The following is an 18,581-nucleotide window of genomic DNA, read 5'->3' as shown; positions in this document are numbered from 1 at the left end:
GAATAGCTTTGTGGCTATTTGCGGGACAAGCCCTTTATATAATCTGAATCTATAAATAAATTGTTGTTGTTGTTGTTGTTAAAAAAAAGAACATTGCAAACCATGGAGTGGTATGTCAATAGCAGATTATACAATAACAGCAGAAATCCATGGGGGCTCAGAGGCTAATTTTCGATTTCAACATGAACATGACATTTAAGAGATAATGTTATAGGTAGGACAATGTTAACATCAGTTTCTCATGACACTGCCTTGTTATTGATCGTGAGTTTTGTCATGACAGTCAAATTAGTCTGTGGACTCACTCAGCGAATCCAGATATATTTTCACGATGGTTTATGATCGGTTACTTGACAGAGGCGTGACGTCCATTTGTTAATCATAAACCTGGGCAACAGTACAACAGAGAAATCTAACAGTTCATGATGTTCCTTAGCATAATGATTGGTGAGAACGTCAACATTTCAAGTTCTTGTTAAATATGACGCACCTATTTATTTCATTTGATTATCGCAGAGCTTTGCCACCAGATTCGCTCTAACACACGCAATAGAAAATGGTGGCCACCCTGACGCTGGCGCGGTGGACCAACTCAAAAGGTTGGGGGGTGGGCAACCCGCTCAGAGGTTGTCCACCTCTACATAAAGAGGATAATAGAAGAGTACTGCGACTCAAGTGCCTTTCTGACAGCAGGTCAGATATTACAACTAACGAACTTTGCACATCAAAAAGTGTACATGCTAAACAACCCCACAGAAAAGCCGGAGTTTGACCAAAAAAAGGGGCGCCAAAATGAAACTAAACTCAAAAAGACAAATTCCTATGAAATATTTTTGCCAATTTTGGGTTGATTTTTTGGCACAACTGCATTGCTGATCGTAAAACTTCGGTGACACTGTTTGCAGAATGCAACACTTGGGACAGCTTGCCAGATGAAGAAATTGACCTTGGACTATTTGGACTAATGTTTTGTGAATGCTTTCACACATCTTGACAGGGTTCTAATAAGAAGGCGGGACCCGGGAACCAGTACCACGTTACACAAGAGTCAGTACCTGCCTAGTCTTAAACTGAACATAAAGAAATTTACTTCAAGTGTAATTTTCTGCCCAGCTACTTTCCTATAGGTGCCCCCCTACTTCAAAATTTAATGAAACTCCTGTCTTGATCAGACTTGAGCACACCAGAGCAGAGACAACAAAGGCTGAGGGACATCCTCTCGGTTTATAATTATCGACTTCTGCCACCCAATAGCAAGGTACGCACCGAGCAAGAGGCTCTGGAGTTGTTTGGTGAAGGGGTGGCGAGGTTTGTGGCAGAGTTTCCCGCACACAAAGAAGCTCAAGGTAAATGCCATAACTAGGTTACGTCGGATTGTTAACAACTCAAACAGATGGTAGACCAATTCAGTGAGACGAGCAAATTTCATAACAATTTGTTTTTCTCCCTCATCAGGAGCGGACCCGCCGAATGTAAAGAAGATCGCAGCTACAAAACATCAGACAATCAGGATGTTTTGTAAAATAAAGAACCGGGAGGAGCATGCCCAGAGGCTGACCCAGGCTCCAAGTCTACCCAAGCCGGTAACCTACACTTGGGGCTACAGTAACTGTAAGTGACAAGCCTTTGTGGAAAAAGAGGTGCGAGATCTTCAGTGTCATATTTTTGGCCCAGTAACCCAAAAAGGTGAGAAAACAAATAGGCCCCCTTTTCGAGCCCTACCCTCCGAGTCGAGAGAATCACAGCGGGGACATTAGTGCAGGAGACATTGAAGGATGTTGACCCATTGACCCCTCAAACGCCTGTAACCGCCCGTGCGCAACCACCCCCAAATTTCCTGAAACGCCCGAGATCGCCAGTCCAAAATGGCGGGTGGTTCTTCGCCTCTCTACCTCACCCTGGTGGCTTTTTCGTTTTTTTGTTGTCATGGAGATCAAAAGAGATGGTTAACCAATCAAATGCCATCTTTTGCGCAGTTTTTGACAGGTCATGTCAAGCACCCCAAGGTCGGTAATTTTCTCATCGCACGAGGTAATTGAAATTTGCAAGATAATGGCGAATGCGCTCGAAAATGATACGGATGTAGCGGCGCTTTTCGGGGACTTGGGGGATGAAGAAAGCTTTGATGGGTTTAGGGAGGGTGGATCTAGTAGTGACGATGATTTCAGGGCAGGGCAGCTTACAATTACGGGGGGGTGTAAAGTTAACGTAATTTTTAAGTAACTGCCAATGAGAGCGTCTTATCTTAAGACGATTTAAAACCTTTTTTTATATGTTATTTTGAGACAATAGAGAAAACATTCAAAAGGAGAAAGAAGGTAGAAACACTTCAATAAATCATCACTGGTTCATTAAAACTTTGATGTAAACTTTCAGCCTTGTCTTTTAGCTTCATCCTTTAAACCGATAATGTTAGTTGAAATGCCTGTATATATATATTTTTAACTTTGTTTTCAGAATGCTGGTTTTGCAAGAAGGTGGGGCAATGCAGGCGCGCGTGCCCCAAAAGACACCAAGGAAAGAGTTGGGGAAGGAGGGGTAGGGGTGGGAGAAAAGGTAGGGGAGGGAGAGGTGGGAGTTCTTTTAGGGAAGCGCAGCTTACAATTACGGGGGGGGGGGGGGGTGTAAAGTTAACGTAATTTTTAAGGAACCGCCAATCTTATACCGAGAGTCCTCAGGGTTTACACTAATTTTTAATTTCCTAATGGTTAAGTTTTCATTTCTCTGGAGCTAAAAATTTGTTTTCTCTCTAGGGATAAACAAGGTGATCCCAAAAAAGGTATGGGATTATTTTTTTCTGAGTATTAAAGCAAACATTTCTAGATCTCCGCGAACGCACTCGGACATTTCCCTGAAGAAAAATTAAGGCAGTATCCCAATTGTTTAGTTAGTTTTTCCATTTCTTTGTTTTATTTCTTTTTTTTCTGTAACACGCTTAGAACCCAATGAGAGCGCTGTTGGTGAGACTAACTAGCTTATAACAAAACTTCAGAATAAGTAATTTTTTCTCGTTAGTTCTTCATATGCACAGTACAGTTAAACCTTCCAAAGAACATCACTAAAAACTTTCTTTAAATATTATTTTAGTAGACAATGAACTTAAAAAAATGGAGTTACAGAGAAGCAACAAGCGGAGAAAGAAGGTAGAAACACTTTAATCAACATTAGTTGTTTATTATCAGTCATGTGAAGTGACCAAAAAACTAATCTTTTTTAACACCATCTTAAGACGATTAAAAACTGTTTTTTATATTATTTTTTAGACAATAGAGAAAACATTCAAAAGGAGAAAGAAGATGGGGCACCGCAGGCGGGCGTGCCCCAAAAGACAGCATGGAAAGAGTTGGGGAAGGGAGGGTAGGGGTGCGAGAAAAGGTAGGGGAGGGGGGAGGTGGGAGTTCTTTCAGGGGAGGGCAGCTTACAATTACTGGGGGGTGTAAAGTTAACGTAATTTTTAAGTAACTGCCAATCTTGTACCCAGTTTTGGTCAGTGGGTGGGCACCAGGCTGGTCACCCACTGACCAAAGAGCATGAGGACTCTGGGTACAAGATTGAGTAAATAGCAAGTATTTTTGCACGGTATATGACTATGCGGAGAAAGCATATTGTATCAAGGGATATTGAAATAAAAAAAATGGGAGAACCACTTTTTTAAAGAGATAATTGGTGCTTAATTAGGCTTAATTAGTGCTTAGCTTAGGCTTTCGAGTAAAAGTGCAATAGAAACATGCTACAATTTTTACATAAAAAAAACATTAATCGATAGAAATGAGCACTTGCTAAGTTCTGCTTTCTCTGCATAGTTAAATTAAATACTGTCTGATGAGTGCGTGGGCACGAAACTCGGAGTAACACAGAATTTTGTCTCTTCATTATATCTTGTTAATAAAAAAATAACATATAATTTACTTTAAGTTTGATGTATACCCTTTTCTTAATCTGCGTTATTATGTAAAGTTAAGTTTTCCGTTTTCTAGCGTGTTTGTAATTTACTGTTATTTTTTTTTGTCTTGTCCTGCCTCGAATAGCTTTGTGGCTATTTGCGGGACAAGCCCTTTATATAATCTGAATCTATAAATAAATTGTTGTTGTTGTTGTTGTTAAAAAAAAGAACATTGCAAACCATGGAGTGGTATGTCAATAGCAGATTATACAATAACAGCAGAAATCCATGGGGGCTCAGAGGCTAATTTTCGATTTCAACATGAACATGACATTTAAGAGATAATGTTATAGGTAGGACAATGTTAACATCAGTTTCTCATGACACTGCCTTGTTATTGATCGTGAGTTTTGTCATGACAGTCAAATTAGTCTGTGGACTCACTCAGCGAATCCAGATATATTTTCACGATGGTTTATGATCGGTGACTTGACAGAGGCGTGACGTCCATTTGTTAATCATAAACCTGGGCAACAGTACAACAGAGAAATCTAACAGTTCATGATGTTCCTTAGCATAATGATTGGTGAGAACGTCAACATTTCAAGTTCTTGTTAAATATGACGCACCTATTTATTTCATTTGATTATCGCAGAGCTTTGCCACCAGATTCGCTCTAACACACGCAATAGAAAATGGTGGCCACCCTGACGCTGGCGCGGTGGACCAACTCAAAAGGTTGGGGGGTGGGCAACCCGCTCAGAGGTTGTCCACCTCTACATAAAGAGGATAATAGAAGAGTACTGCGACTCAAGTGCCTTTCTGACAGCAGGTCAGATATTACAACTAACGAACTTTCCACATCAAAAAGTGTACATGCTAAACAACCCCACAGAAAAGCCGGAGTTTGACCAAAAAAAGGGGCGCCAAAATGAAACTAAACTCAAAAAGACAAATTCCTATGAAATATTTCTGCCAATTTTGGGTTGATTTTTTGGCACAACTGCATTGCTGATCGTAAAACTTCGGTGACACTGTTTGCAGAATGCAACACTTGGGACAGCTTGCCAGATGAAGAAATTGACCTTGGACTATTTGGACTAATGTTTTGTGAATGCTTTCACACATCTTGACAGGGTTCTAATAAGAAGGCGGGACCCGGGAACCAGTACCACGTTACACAAGAGTCAGTACCTGCCTAGTCTTAAACTGAACATAAAGAAATTTACTTCAAGTGTAATTTTCTGCCCAGCTACGTTCCTATAGGTGCCCCCCTACTTCAAAATTTAATGAAACTCCTGTCTTGATCAGACTTGAGCACACCAGAGCAGAGACAACAAAGGCTGAGGGACATCCTCTCGGTTTATAATTATCGACTTCTGCCACCCAATAGCAAGGTACGCACCGAGCAAGAGGCTCTGGAGTTGTTTGGTGAAGGGGTGGCGAGGTTTGTGGCAGAGTTTCCCGCACACAAAGAAGCTCAAGGTAAATGCCATAACTAGGTTACGTCGGATTGTTAACAACTCAAACAGATGGTAGACCAATTCAGTGAGACGAGCAAATTTCATAACAATTTGTTTTTCTCCCTCATCAGGAGCGGACCCGCCGAATGTAAAGAAGATCGCAGCTACAAAACATCAGACAATCAGGATGTTTTGTAAAATAAAGAACCGGGAGGAGCATGCCCAGAGGCTGACCCAGGCTCCAAGTCTACCCAAGCCGGTAACCTACACTTGGGGCTACAGTAACTGTAAGTGACAAGCCTTTGTGGAAAAAGAGGTGCGAGATCTTCAGTGTCATATTTTTGGCCCAGTAACCCAAAAAGGTGAGAAAACAAATAGGCCCCCTTTTCGAGCCCTACCCTCCGAGTCGAGAGAATCACAGCGGGGACATTAGTGCAGGAGACATTGAAGGATGTTGACCCATTGACCCCTCAAACGCCTGTAACCGCCCGTGCGCAACCACCCCCAAATTTCCTGAAACGCCCGAGATCGCCAGTCCAAAATGGCGGGTGGTTCTTCGCCTCTCTACCTCACCCTGGTGGCTTTTTCGTTTTTTTGTTGTCATGGAGATCAAAAGAGATGGTTAACCAATCAAATGCCATCTTTTGCGCAGTTTTTGACAGGTCATGTCAAGCACCCCAAGGTCGGTAATTTTCTCATCGCACGAGGTAATTGAAATTTGCAAGATAATGGCGAATGCGCTCGAAAATGATACGGATGTAGCGGCGCTTTTCGGGGACTTGGGGGATGAAGAAAGCTTTGATGGGTTTAGGGAGGGTGGATCTAGTAGTGACGATGATTTCAGGGCAGGGCAGCTTACAATTACGGGGGGGTGTAAAGTTAACGTAATTTTTAAGTAACTGCCAATGAGAGCGTCTTATCTTAAGACGATTTAAAACCTTTTTTTATATGTTATTTTGAGACAATAGAGAAAACATTCAAAAGGAGAAAGAAGGTAGAAACACTTCAATAAATCATCACTGGTTCATTAAAACTTTGATGTAAACTTTCAGCCTTGTCTTTTAGCTTCATCCTTTAAACCGATAATGTTAGTTGAAATGCCTGTATATATATATTTTTAACTTTGTTTTCAGAATGCTGGTTTTGCAAGAAGGTGGGGCAATGCAGGCGCGCGTGCCCCAAAAGACACCAAGGAAAGAGTTGGGGAAGGAGGGGTAGGGGTGGGAGAAAAGGTAGGGGAGGGAGAGGTGGGAGTTCTTTTAGGGAAGCGCAGCTTACAATTACGGGGGGGGGGGGGGGTGTAAAGTTAACGTAATTTTTAAGGAACCGCCAATCTTATACCGAGAGTCCTCAGGGTTTACACTAATTTTTAATTTCCTAATGGTTAAGTTTTCATTTCTCTGGAGCTAAAAATTTGTTTTCTCTCTAGGGATAAACAAGGTGATCCCAAAAAAGGTATGGGATTATTTTTTTCTGAGTATTAAAGCAAACATTTCTAGATCTCCGCGAACGCACTCGGACATTTCCCTGAAGAAAAATTAAGGCAGTATCCCAATTGTTTAGTTAGTTTTTCCATTTCTTTGTTTTATTTCTTTTTTTTCTGTAACACGCTTAGAACCCAATGAGAGCGCTGTTGGTGAGACTAACTAGCTTATAACAAAACTTCAGAATAAGTAATTTTTTCTCGTTAGTTCTTCATATGCACAGTACAGTTAAACCTTCCAAAGAACATCACTAAAAACTTTCTTTAAATATTATTTTAGTAGACAATGAACTTAAAAAAATGGAGTTACAGAGAAGCAACAAGCGGAGAAAGAAGGTAGAAACACTTTAATCAACATTAGTTGTTTATTATCAGTCATGTGAAGTGACCAAAAAACTAATCTTTTTTAACACCATCTTAAGACGATTAAAAACTGTTTTTTATATTATTTTTTAGACAATAGAGAAAACATTCAAAAGGAGAAAGAAGATGGGGCACCGCAGGCGGGCGTGCCCCAAAAGACAGCATGGAAAGAGTTGGGGAAGGGAGGGTAGGGGTGCGAGAAAAGGTAGGGGAGGGGGGAGGTGGGAGTTCTTTCAGGGGAGGGCAGCTTACAATTACTGGGGGGTGTAAAGTTAACGTAATTTTTAAGTAACTGCCAATCTTGTACCCAGTTTTGGTCAGTGGGTGGGCACCAGGCTGGTCACCCACTGACCAAAGAGCATGAGGACTCTGGGTACAAGATTGAGTAAATAGCAAGTATTTTTGCACGGTATATGACTATGCGGAGAAAGCATATTGTATCAAGGGATATTGAAATAAAAAAAATGGGAGAACCACTTTTTTAAAGAGATAATTGGTGCTTAATTAGGCTTAATTAGTGCTTAGCTTAGGCTTTCGAGTAAAAGTGCAATAGAAACATGCTACAATTTTTACATAAAAAAAACATTAATCGATAGAAATGAGCACTTGCTAAGTTCTGCTTTCTCTGCATAGTTAAATTAAATACTGTCTGATGAGTGCGTGGGCACGAAACTCGGAGTAACACAGAATTTTGTCTCTTCATTATATCTTGTTAATAAAAAAATAACATATAATTTACTTTAAGTTTGATGTATACCCTTTTCTTAATCTGCGTTATTATGTAAAGTTAAGTTTTCCGTTTTCTAGCGTGTTTGTAATTTACTGTTATTTTTTTTTGTCTTGTCCTGCCTCGAATAGCTTTGTGGCTATTTGCGGGACAAGCCCTTTATATAATCTGAATCTATAAATAAATTGTTGTTGTTGTTGTTGTTAAAAAAAAGAACATTGCAAACCATGGAGTGGTATGTCAATAGCAGATTATACAATAACAGCAGAAATCCATGGGGGCTCAGAGGCTAATTTTCGATTTCAACATGAACATGACATTTAAGAGATAATGTTATAGGTAGGACAATGTTAACATCAGTTTCTCATGACACTGCCTTGTTATTGATCGTGAGTTTTGTCATGACAGTCAAATTAGTCTGTGGACTCACTCAGCGAATCCAGATATATTTTCACGATGGTTTATGATCGGTGACTTGACAGAGGCGTGACGTCCATTTGTTAATCATAAACCTGGGCAACAGTACAACAGAGAAATCTAACAGTTCATGATGTTCCTTAGCATAATGATTGGTGAGAACGTCAACATTTCAAGTTCTTGTTAAATATGACGCACCTATTTATTTCATTTGATTATCGCAGAGCTTTGCCACCAGATTCGCTCTAACACACGCAATAGAAAATGGTGGCCACCCTGACGCTGGCGCGGTGGACCAACTCAAAAGGTTGGGGGGTGGGCAACCCGCTCAGAGGTTGTCCACCTCTACATAAAGAGGATAATAGAAGAGTACTGCGACTCAAGTGCCTTTCTGACAGCAGGTCAGATATTACAACTAACGAACTTTCCACATCAAAAAGTGTACATGCTAAACAACCCCACAGAAAAGCCGGAGTTTGACCAAAAAAAGGGGCGCCAAAATGAAACTAAACTCAAAAAGACAAATTCCTATGAAATATTTCTGCCAATTTTGGGTTGATTTTTTGGCACAACTGCATTGCTGATCGTAAAACTTCGGTGACACTGTTTGCAGAATGCAACACTTGGGACAGCTTGCCAGATGAAGAAATTGACCTTGGACTATTTGGACTAATGTTTTGTGAATGCTTTCACACATCTTGACAGGGTTCTAATAAGAAGGCGGGACCCGGGAACCAGTACCACGTTACACAAGAGTCAGTACCTGCCTAGTCTTAAACTGAACATAAAGAAATTTACTTCAAGTGTAATTTTCTGCCCAGCTACGTTCCTATAGGTGCCCCCCTACTTCAAAATTTAATGAAACTCCTGTCTTGATCAGACTTGAGCACACCAGAGCAGAGACAACAAAGGCTGAGGGACATCCTCTCGGTTTATAATTATCGACTTCTGCCACCCAATAGCAAGGTACGCACCGAGCAAGAGGCTCTGGAGTTGTTTGGTGAAGGGGTGGCGAGGTTTGTGGCAGAGTTTACCGCACACAAAGAAGCTCAAGGTAACTGCCATAACTACAATGCAGGTCAAAAGTAGTTGGGACACCTGTCCAATAATCATGTATTCCAAGGAAAGTTGGCTTTTTGGGGTCACAATTGGAGCGTACCACCCCCCTCCCCCCCAAACAATGTTGGAAGATGCAGATAAACAGTATTTTTGTTGAAATCTGTGTTGTAGTGTCAAATCTCAACATTGCTTGGGGGGGAGGGGGTGGGGGGAGATTATTTCAGTAGTATCTCGCTAAGTGTCCCAACACTTTTGACCTGCATTGTCTGAAAACGACTAGTTGGGAAAAAGTGCTGTTAACGTGGTCAAGGGATACCAAGGGCGCTTTCCATTCAACGAAAAAAACCAGTTCAAGATTTCGGAATTTTTGCTGGTCAAATGGAACGGTTCCCTGAACCTGTGAATCACGTGAGGAGGCACACGGGGCATGCTGGGCTATTTCAAAATGGTGGACTTTTTGAATGTTTTCGCGGCTGTAGAGGAAGATGATGTCGAGTTAAATTATTCTGTTATCGACAGCGAAGATGATTTAATCCTCCTGGCGGCAGTTTCCTCTTTTATGCGGCGAAGTTTAAATCGTGTGAACGGATTTTTCGAAGCAACGATCCCTGCTTATTTCCCGGGGGAATTTAAAAGCCATTTCCGCATGACTCGACAAACATGCGAGTTGTTGGCTCAGGAGATCGTGCACACCGGACGCATTCCAACTGGGAACACATCTGGGCGGCCTACGATTCTGCCGGAGAAGCAAATACTGCTGTTCCTATGGAGTGTAGCAAATAAAGAGCCCTATCGTACGATCGCTGACCGATTTGATGTGTCTATAAGCAGTGCCCACAGAGCCATTCGTCGGGTCACGCAAGGGGTCATTGACCTGTGTGGCCGCTACATCAAGTGGCCCAATGGTGATTATTCTTTATTATTGACTGAAATGCATACTTACTTTGATGTCAAGCAGTAAATAATTTTTGCTATTACTATTATCTGGGAGTAAACCTTTCTTGTGACGGATCGACAAATGACTCGATTAATTAAAAGGCTGTTTTAAGTTTTGCTTTTTGTGTGTATTTTTTTAAAATCTTTTAACTAAATCAACAGCTCTTCAAGCTCGTGAAATAGAAGCAGAATTCCAAGCTGAAGGAGGATTTCCTGGTGTAGTCGGACTCATTGATGGCACCCACGTGTGTATTCGTGCACCTGAGCATGAACCAGATGCCTATATTAACAGAAAGAAGTTTCATTCTCTGAATCTACAGGTAGGCCGAGGAGTTATAAAAGCTTTATATTAAGGCCATCAAATGATGGGTACAAAGTATGTGAGCATGTCATTATTGTACAATAATAGTCCTGTACAAAAGAATTCGGAAATCCCAGCTGAGGGAAAATTCATTTTTATGGGGTGGGATTTGGTAGATATTCTCTTTAGCATATAATGCCTCCTTCTTAACCGGATATTTTGGCCCTATGGGGGGGGGGGCACTGTTATATATCAACTAAATACATTTTTGGGAGTGAATTTTATCCAGTAGTTTTGAGTTGGTGACGTTCCATCCATTACAAACTAGGACCTAGAACCTCAGAAAAGCAATTTTAAAGCATTTTAGTAGAAATTTTGCACCATCTTAGTTGCTGTCATTACAACATTTAAGGGTAATATTTTGGAGTGATCCCCCCCCCCCCTTACAGACAATATCTTTTTGGCGTCCCCCTGCTTTAAGGCCAATTTTTTGGCATGTCGCCACCTCCCCCTTACCTCAGAAAAAGTGAACAGTCCCTGACACCATTAATTTATTAACTTGCAGGCAGTATGTGACCACAATATGGTATTTCCAGACATACTTGTTGGTTGGCCAGGCTCAGTTCACGATTCCAGGGTTCTCCGAAATTCTGGGCTATACTGATCTGCTGCCATTAAGTTCCCTGGTGACACGCATCTGCTTGGGGATGGGGGCTATCCTTTGTTAAGGTCAGTACCTTATTTATAATTATGATTGATTTTATTATTGTCATTGTGATATCCTCACACAACAACAGTAACTCTGGATAGTCAACAGATCAGTACTTTAAACATTTATTTTAAAGTAAGACCAAACACATAAATAACCTAGCATTATGTAAGTGATTTACGTCTTGTTTTATTTATTAGAAGAGATGCCATTAAGCAACACCGTTCAGCTGTGTCATCAGACTGCTATAGACACCAGTAAAACATACATGAGGTACAGAAAGCTTTGGCTTGATAGCTAACAGACAAAATAAATGCATTTTATTTTAGATGGCTGATCACTCCATTTAAAGATAATGGCCATTTAACACCAAGACAAAGGGAGTTTAACAGAGTCCTCTCTGCTATACGTCAGAAAGTGGAAAGATCTTTCTCTCTTCTCAAAGGAAGATTTAGAAAGCTTCAGTACCTTGATCACCTGGATTTGGAAATGGCTGTACAAATCATAACTGCTGCATGCGTTCTTCATAATTTCTGCTTATTACACGATGACTTTGATGATGGTTATTTCTTGCCTGATGGTGATGATGGATGTGATGGCGGTGATGATAGGGATGAGCAACAAGAACCACCAGATCATGGGGCAGCACAAAAAAGATTGCATCTTATGAACATTGTTACTGGTCATTAAAAGAAAAGTAAACATTAGAGAGACAACTACAGCTCATGAAGTTGCCCAATAGTTCTATAAAGTGTGTACTAACAGGGTTATTAACCCATTCAGTGAATATCGATCTCATAGCTTTGCAAAATATTCTACTGCCTATAGACCCAATGCAAAAATGGCTGACATTTTGATATTCTCTTGTCTACATTCAAATTGGCCTCACTAGCCTCGTTCTTGAGTTCAAAAATCAAAGGAATAGTTTACCTTGGACGAGGCTAGTGAGGCTAATTTGAATGAAGACAAAAGAATATTAAAATGTCAGCCATTTTTGCATTGGGTGTATTGGTTAAGGCTTACTGCACAAAACAGACATGTGTAGTTGAAATAATTAAAACAATGTTTATTACATTTTCATGTGGTGTTTAATGCTACTGGCATGTTTTTTAATGTTTCTTTTTTGTAGTTGAAGAAGGAACAAAACAAAGAGCTCATACAAGTTACCTAAAACGTGCCTTCTGGTTCTCAAAGACCCAGGGGCTGACAGTCAGGGGGTAAACGAAGTCAATGAGGTGGTATAATTAACAAAAATGAGGATTTTGCCACTTTATTGCCTTCAGCTTCCCTTACTAATAATAGTCCTTGGATCTCTGAGGATGGGTTTCCAGTTCCAGAAAACTATTCAAAACTCACTGCTTTCCATTGCAACAATAACAACATAATAGTTCATAAAAGGCCTTAAGGAACCTAGCCTTGGAATATAGACATTCCTTGTGAACTTAGAACACAACATACTTAACCTCAAAGCTGAGACATGGCCTTGCAAGATGGCTACAGCCGTTTTGGATAATTTCAAAATCTGAAATGCAAAAAACTTGTACTATAACAAAATAATTTGAACTGTCATCTCTAAAGGCACACTTTTTAATTTCACTCGGAAATTTTAGTTACTTTTTGTTTCGTAAAATGTCCAAAAAATCACCGAATTGTTCTTTCCTTTCATCTTTTATCTCCCTTAGTAGATTTAACTTCTCCTCTTCAGCCTTCTCTCGTTTTTCAGTGTACGTTTGCAAAAATGATAGCATTTCTGCTGCTGATGAATAACTTTTTCTTTTCCGCTGTCCACGAGCTTTCAAATTCTTTCTCTTTTCATTTGCATTGCTGTTTACATCAGCTGAATCCTCATCATCTGTGCCATCCCCATTGTCAGTGCTGCTAGCTGATGTAGACGCAGACCTGCCATCTGCCTGAGTGAGTGATGGAGACACATATCTGCCAGATGCCTGAGAGAGTGGCACTGACACAAATCTGTCATATGCCTGGGTGAGTGACGGAGACACAGATCTGCCAGATGCTTCACTTTCACTTGATAAATCAAAGGTAAATGCAGGATTTACTTTGGGACTTTCTCCAAGGCAAGCAGACATTTCATCTGAAAACTTCCATTCCTTTCTTCCTTTTCCTGTGCGGTTATTATTGTCCTCTACTTCTTTGAATTTTTGTTCTAATTTGCCCCACTTTCGAAGACACTGTTCTGCATTTACAGTTACGTCTGCAGTTGCATTGAAACGTTCAGCAATTTTTTCAAACACATGTTTTTTTGTCATCTTGCCTTTCTTGAACAGATGTTTAAAATTCTGGTAGCTTTCTATCAAGAGCTTAACGTACTGATCCTCCCACTTTTCAAGTGGTTTCTCTTTCTCCTTAATAATAACAGAAGGGTCTGAAGCAAAAAAAAAATTTGTATTAAAAAATCGTTCAGTCATGCTGAAAATCGGTGACGGGAAAACAACCGACGAGTGCAACTTTTAAAAGCATTTCTTACCCTTAAAATTAATCTATCACTACAACACCTACCTTGTCCACAAACAGCGGCAACAGAGGCTCCATTAGCTGTTTCTCCAAATAACTCTACGAAAAAAATTAAAGTCAGTGTTTTAGTTTGCTTTCGGGCATCACGTTTGTTTACAAAAATGGCAGGAATAAATCAGAATATTGATGAGCAAAGTTTGAGGAAATTCAGTTGGCAAAGCAACAAAACATAGCTACTGCTTTAACCTACCGTTGCTGGTCGAAGGTAACGGACATTGGTGGTTTAAAAAAAAGTCGAAAACCTCCGATATAAAACCACATGCTGAACACTGAAACACTTCCGTCGCCATTTTGACAGGAGACTCTTTCGACTCACGTGACGTTCGCGCTCGGCCGGGGAGACTAAATCCGACACTCATCGCGAATGGAACACAGAAAATTCGGTAATTCCGGGAATTCCGGAAAGAAGGGTAAGCTCAAAAGGTAGTCCTAAATTTTCGGAAATTCTTTCCGGAACTTTTCCCGTTCCATTGGATTTCTGACCGGAAATCTCGGAAATTTTGACTGAATGGAAAGCGCCCCAAGTTACCAAGGGATACCAAGTTTCTGGCATAACTATAATACGGAATTTGCGACGGTAATAAACGATGTTTGGCGTGACCAAACGAGTGTACGAATGCGCGCGGACGGCGTTCTAGTGAAATTTTGACTAGTGTGACGTTATGTATATGCATTCGAAATGACTTAAAACTGCGCTGTTTATTGGAAAACGTTTGGAGTGTTAGTTCTGTCAATGTTTTAGCGTGAAAAGAAGTGGAATATGGTTTTCACAAAACAAATACTAGCATCGAAGAGAGCATTAGCGTGGTATTTAAACAAATACAGTCACTATTCATATCGACAAATCGCACAAGATTGTCCAATTTCAAAATCGAGTGTACAGAGAATATGCAGTGTAGAACTTCTCGGAACTGTTAAAGAGTCTTCAACTTCCCCGAGAACCGGGAGACCAAGACAACTAAGCCAACGGGATCTGAGATTACTGCTCCGTACAATGAAACAATTACGGAAAAGGAATGTCCACGTGACAGTCAAGGGGTTAGTGGAGGAGAGTGGCCTTAATTTTGATAGAGCGAGTAGAAGAACATATTCTCGATATTTAAATGAGCTCGGGTACTCATACTTTTCAGCTAGGAGAAAGGGGATTCTGCTTGAAAACGATAAAGAGTTGCGCGTGAAATTTGCTCGTAAAATGAAGCAGGAGGTGGCAAGAAATTCTGAATTCTGGACTAACGAAGTTTCGTTTTATTTGGATGGTGTATCTTTCGTGCATAAGTATAATCCACAGAGTGGCGCAGCCTCGAACAGATCAAGGGTATGGCGTAGGAAAGACGAAGGCCTTGAGGTAACCGCGAAGGGTTCGAAAGAGTTGGCCGGAGGGAGAAGATTGCATGTTGTGGTGGCGATAGCATACAGGAAAGGAGTTATTCTAAAAGTGCCGTACGAAAAAATGACCGGTGATTTTTTTCGAAACTTCATAAGGGAACATTTCAACATTACGTTTGCGCAAGCTGGTCCCAAAACAGATGGAAGACGTTTATTTGTTATGGATAACGACCCGTCGCAAACAAGCAGGTTAGCTAGGGATGCGTTAGAAGAGATAGAGGCTGAATTTCATGAAATCCCTCCGCGTTCACCGGACCTAAATCCTATCGAGAACATATTTCATCTTGTAAAGAGATATTTAGAATCCGAAGCAATATCTAGAAATATCACAAGGGAGTCGTTTGAGGAATTTCAAGCTAGAGTTTTAAGAGCTTTTGATTGTATTTGTACTGAAACTATAGATAACACAATTGCCAGTTTGAACAAAAGGATAGAAGCTATCCTTGCCTCTAAAGGCAGTAGAACCAAATATTAATCACGTAATGCGGAACTGTGAAAACTGAACATGCTTTATTATTTACACTTCAGTATATTCTGTGAATTTCTAAAGCGTGTAAAGTGTAACTTCATTTTCATGCTATCTGAGGAAAATGCTTGTGTAAATTGTAATTGTCACTTTGTAAAACTCGTGACAACGAGAAGTTTATCACATGCGTGACATTTGCATTTTGTTGACGTAAAAAACTGAACATTACTCACTACAATACTCACTTTAAATAGTGGAGATTTATGCAAATTGAAAACGTATTTGACATTAAATGAACACAAATTTAGAAAGTATGTATGTTTTCTTTAGTTTGAAGAAACTATTTCTTTCATTATATGAGTTATTGCGCATTTTCAACTCAGTACTCAGTAAAAGCACAAGAAAAGAAAGCTATTAATTAGCCCTTTATATAAAACATTCAATTTACTGAGTAATGTTGTAAACTCTATTCAGACACGTTCCTTTGGAGCGCATTATACAACAATTGTTTTTATATACTCAACAAGAGTAGCCGGCCATAGTTTATTTTTAAACACTGTTCTTCATTGATGCGAAATGAATGCAAACGTTACTGAGTATTGTCGCGAGCATCATGTCGCCGTCAGTCAGCAATGTAAACATTGTTAGAATTCTCTAGAATGAATCGTGCAAAACAATGTCCACAGGGCGCGATTTCTCGCTGTTCACTCTGTGAAATGGGCTTCCAGAACCGGAAAAAAGACCATCTAATGTCCATCATGTTTGTGTTTGTCTGATCTATTGCACCAGCTCTAATGAAAACAATCGGGGCATCCGATGTAGCAAAAAAAGGCGTGTCGCGCGTTAGTTCAATATCTCTTAAACAAAACTTCTTTGGTGCGGGTAAATGGATTGTATCGCCCTCTAGCGCCTGGAGAAGATCAGCCCACGCGATTATTGTTGGATTCCACCGAAAGTCATTCAAAAGAATGACTTCTGCTTGTTCTGCGCCAACCCATGCGAAGGAGCCCGTTGCTGAATTACAGAATGTGTTATAAATTATTTTCAATGGCGATAACATAAAAGTCTTTCCAGAATTGGCAGTTCCATACAAATAAATATTCCGGAATTTTCCTCGACCTTTAGACAGGGCTGTATAAATCGCATTGCAGAAAACCGAGGGGATTATTCCTTGGTTGTCGAGAACCTCATTTGCCGCCACAAACCACCTTCCTTCGCAACCGTCCACGCATGGCGCATCTTTAGATTCTTGTAAGAGCTGTATTCGCGATTTCTTCAGGCGAAGACACTGCTCTTCAGCGTGAGAAAATTCTTTCGCTAATGATAATGCTTCATCCACCGCTTTATTCCCGCGGTTTGCTATAAACTCGGCCAGACAGCGTTTTCCTTCTCGTTCTTGAACCATCGCCAAACATACAAGCTCCAGCCTTGTGGATATTGACTTCTGTTGAATTAGTTTCCAAACGTCAAAAACACTTAGCCGTGGATCTTTGATCTTTCTTTGCTTCGATACCCCGCCTAGTTTGCGTTTTCTTTTGTTAGAAGCGATTGCATTTTACGTTCGAGGACAAGCAGTTAAGTCTGGATGACCCACAGAATGAACCGCTTCGAGGTCTGATTTCGTGACATACTTGTAGGCGCTGTAATATGTATTGTGGCGGTCACTGAAATGAAGTTAGATGTGGAATTTTTGGCTCAAGTATCTCTTTACTTGTAGCCATCTACCTCTCTTCTTCAGTTTTACCGCCATGTGAAAATGGTACTTGTTGAGATCGCCATCCGCATCGGTAGTGGCATGACCCTCCATGCTTACCACCCAGTGAGAGATTTCAATGTTAAAGCTATTCCATGCCTCTATTATCGCTTCGCCAAACGTCTCTCTACGGAACTTTTCAGTGTCTGCGCGACTGTACGTTATAATGTAAACAACTCTCTGGCTTTCTGAAGCCTCCATTTTCTCATTGAGGACAACACTCTAAAGAGCTTTCAGAGCCGCGCGCTCACAGTATAACACGATTTCTATGTAAACAACAGACCTTGTGGGCAGCGGATGGCATATCCGATTTAATAAAAACACCACGTTTTGAACTCTTTGAAAGTGAAATAAAGCTCATCGTTTCTTAAGCGTTACAACAGTGTGAACATGCAAGTTGTTATTTTTTACCCCAACTCACTGATCTGCATGGTATTCATTTGTCTATCTTTTTCCTGATATACACCTGTTGCGCCTTTCCCGTATCCATACTCTAATATGACAATACGAAAAGTGCGGCAATTGAAATTCCTTGTATATTGTTCACAAATATGTTCTTCTTGCTTACCAAACAAGAGTTCTCATAAGAAGCCCCGCTTTTCATCGACCAATAAGCCACAAACCTGATCTCTTTCAAATACTCACTTTCAGACAATGCAGGTCAAAAGTAGTTGGGACACCTGTCCAATAATCATGTATTCCAAGTAAAGTTGGCTTTTTGGGGTCACAATTGGAGCGTACCACCCCCTCCCCCCCAAACAATGTTGGAAGATGCAGATAAACAGTATTTTTGTTGAAATCTGTGTTGTAGTGTCAAATCTCAACATTGCTTGGGGGGAGGGGGTGGGGGGAGATTATTTCAGTAGTATCTCGCTAAGTGTCCCAACACTTTTGACCTGCATTGTAGGTTACGTCGGATTGTTAACAACTCAAACAGATCGTAGACCAATTCAGTGAGACGAGCAAATTTCATAACAATTTGTTTTTCTCCCTCATCAGGAGCGGACCCGCTGAATGTAAAGAAGATCGCAGCTACAAAACATCGACAATCAGGATGTTTTGTAAAATAAAGAACCGGGAGGAGCATGCCCAGAGGCTGA

At 40.6% G+C, this 18,581-nt stretch overlaps 1 protein-coding gene across 1 annotated transcript; it reads right to left on the bottom strand.

Annotated features, from left to right (window-relative positions):
* Positions 1-12,602: 12,602 nt before the first annotated feature.
* LOC146450764 (uncharacterized) lies at positions 12,603-13,808 on the bottom strand. The gene has a single exon (XM_085099948.1). The coding sequence runs from the start codon at positions 13,768-13,770 to the stop codon at positions 12,952-12,954; it is 819 nt and encodes a 272-aa protein (XP_084956074.1). The 5' UTR covers positions 13,771-13,808; the 3' UTR covers positions 12,603-12,951.
* Positions 13,809-18,581: the final 4,773 nt, after the last annotated feature.

The sequence above is a fragment of the Pavona decussata genome, unplaced genomic scaffold (genome assembly GCF_977016875.1).
Source record: "Pavona decussata unplaced genomic scaffold, jaPavDecu1.1 SCAFFOLD_426, whole genome shotgun sequence".
Taxonomy (NCBI): Eukaryota; Metazoa; Cnidaria; class Anthozoa; order Scleractinia; family Agariciidae; genus Pavona; species Pavona decussata.
This window is presented reverse-complemented; position numbering and strand designations above follow the sequence as displayed.

Coding starts and splice junctions, on each gene's coding strand:
- LOC146450764 (XM_085099948.1), bottom strand. CDS start 13,770: ATGACTGAACGATTTTTTAATACAAATTTTTTTTTTGCTTCAGACCCT.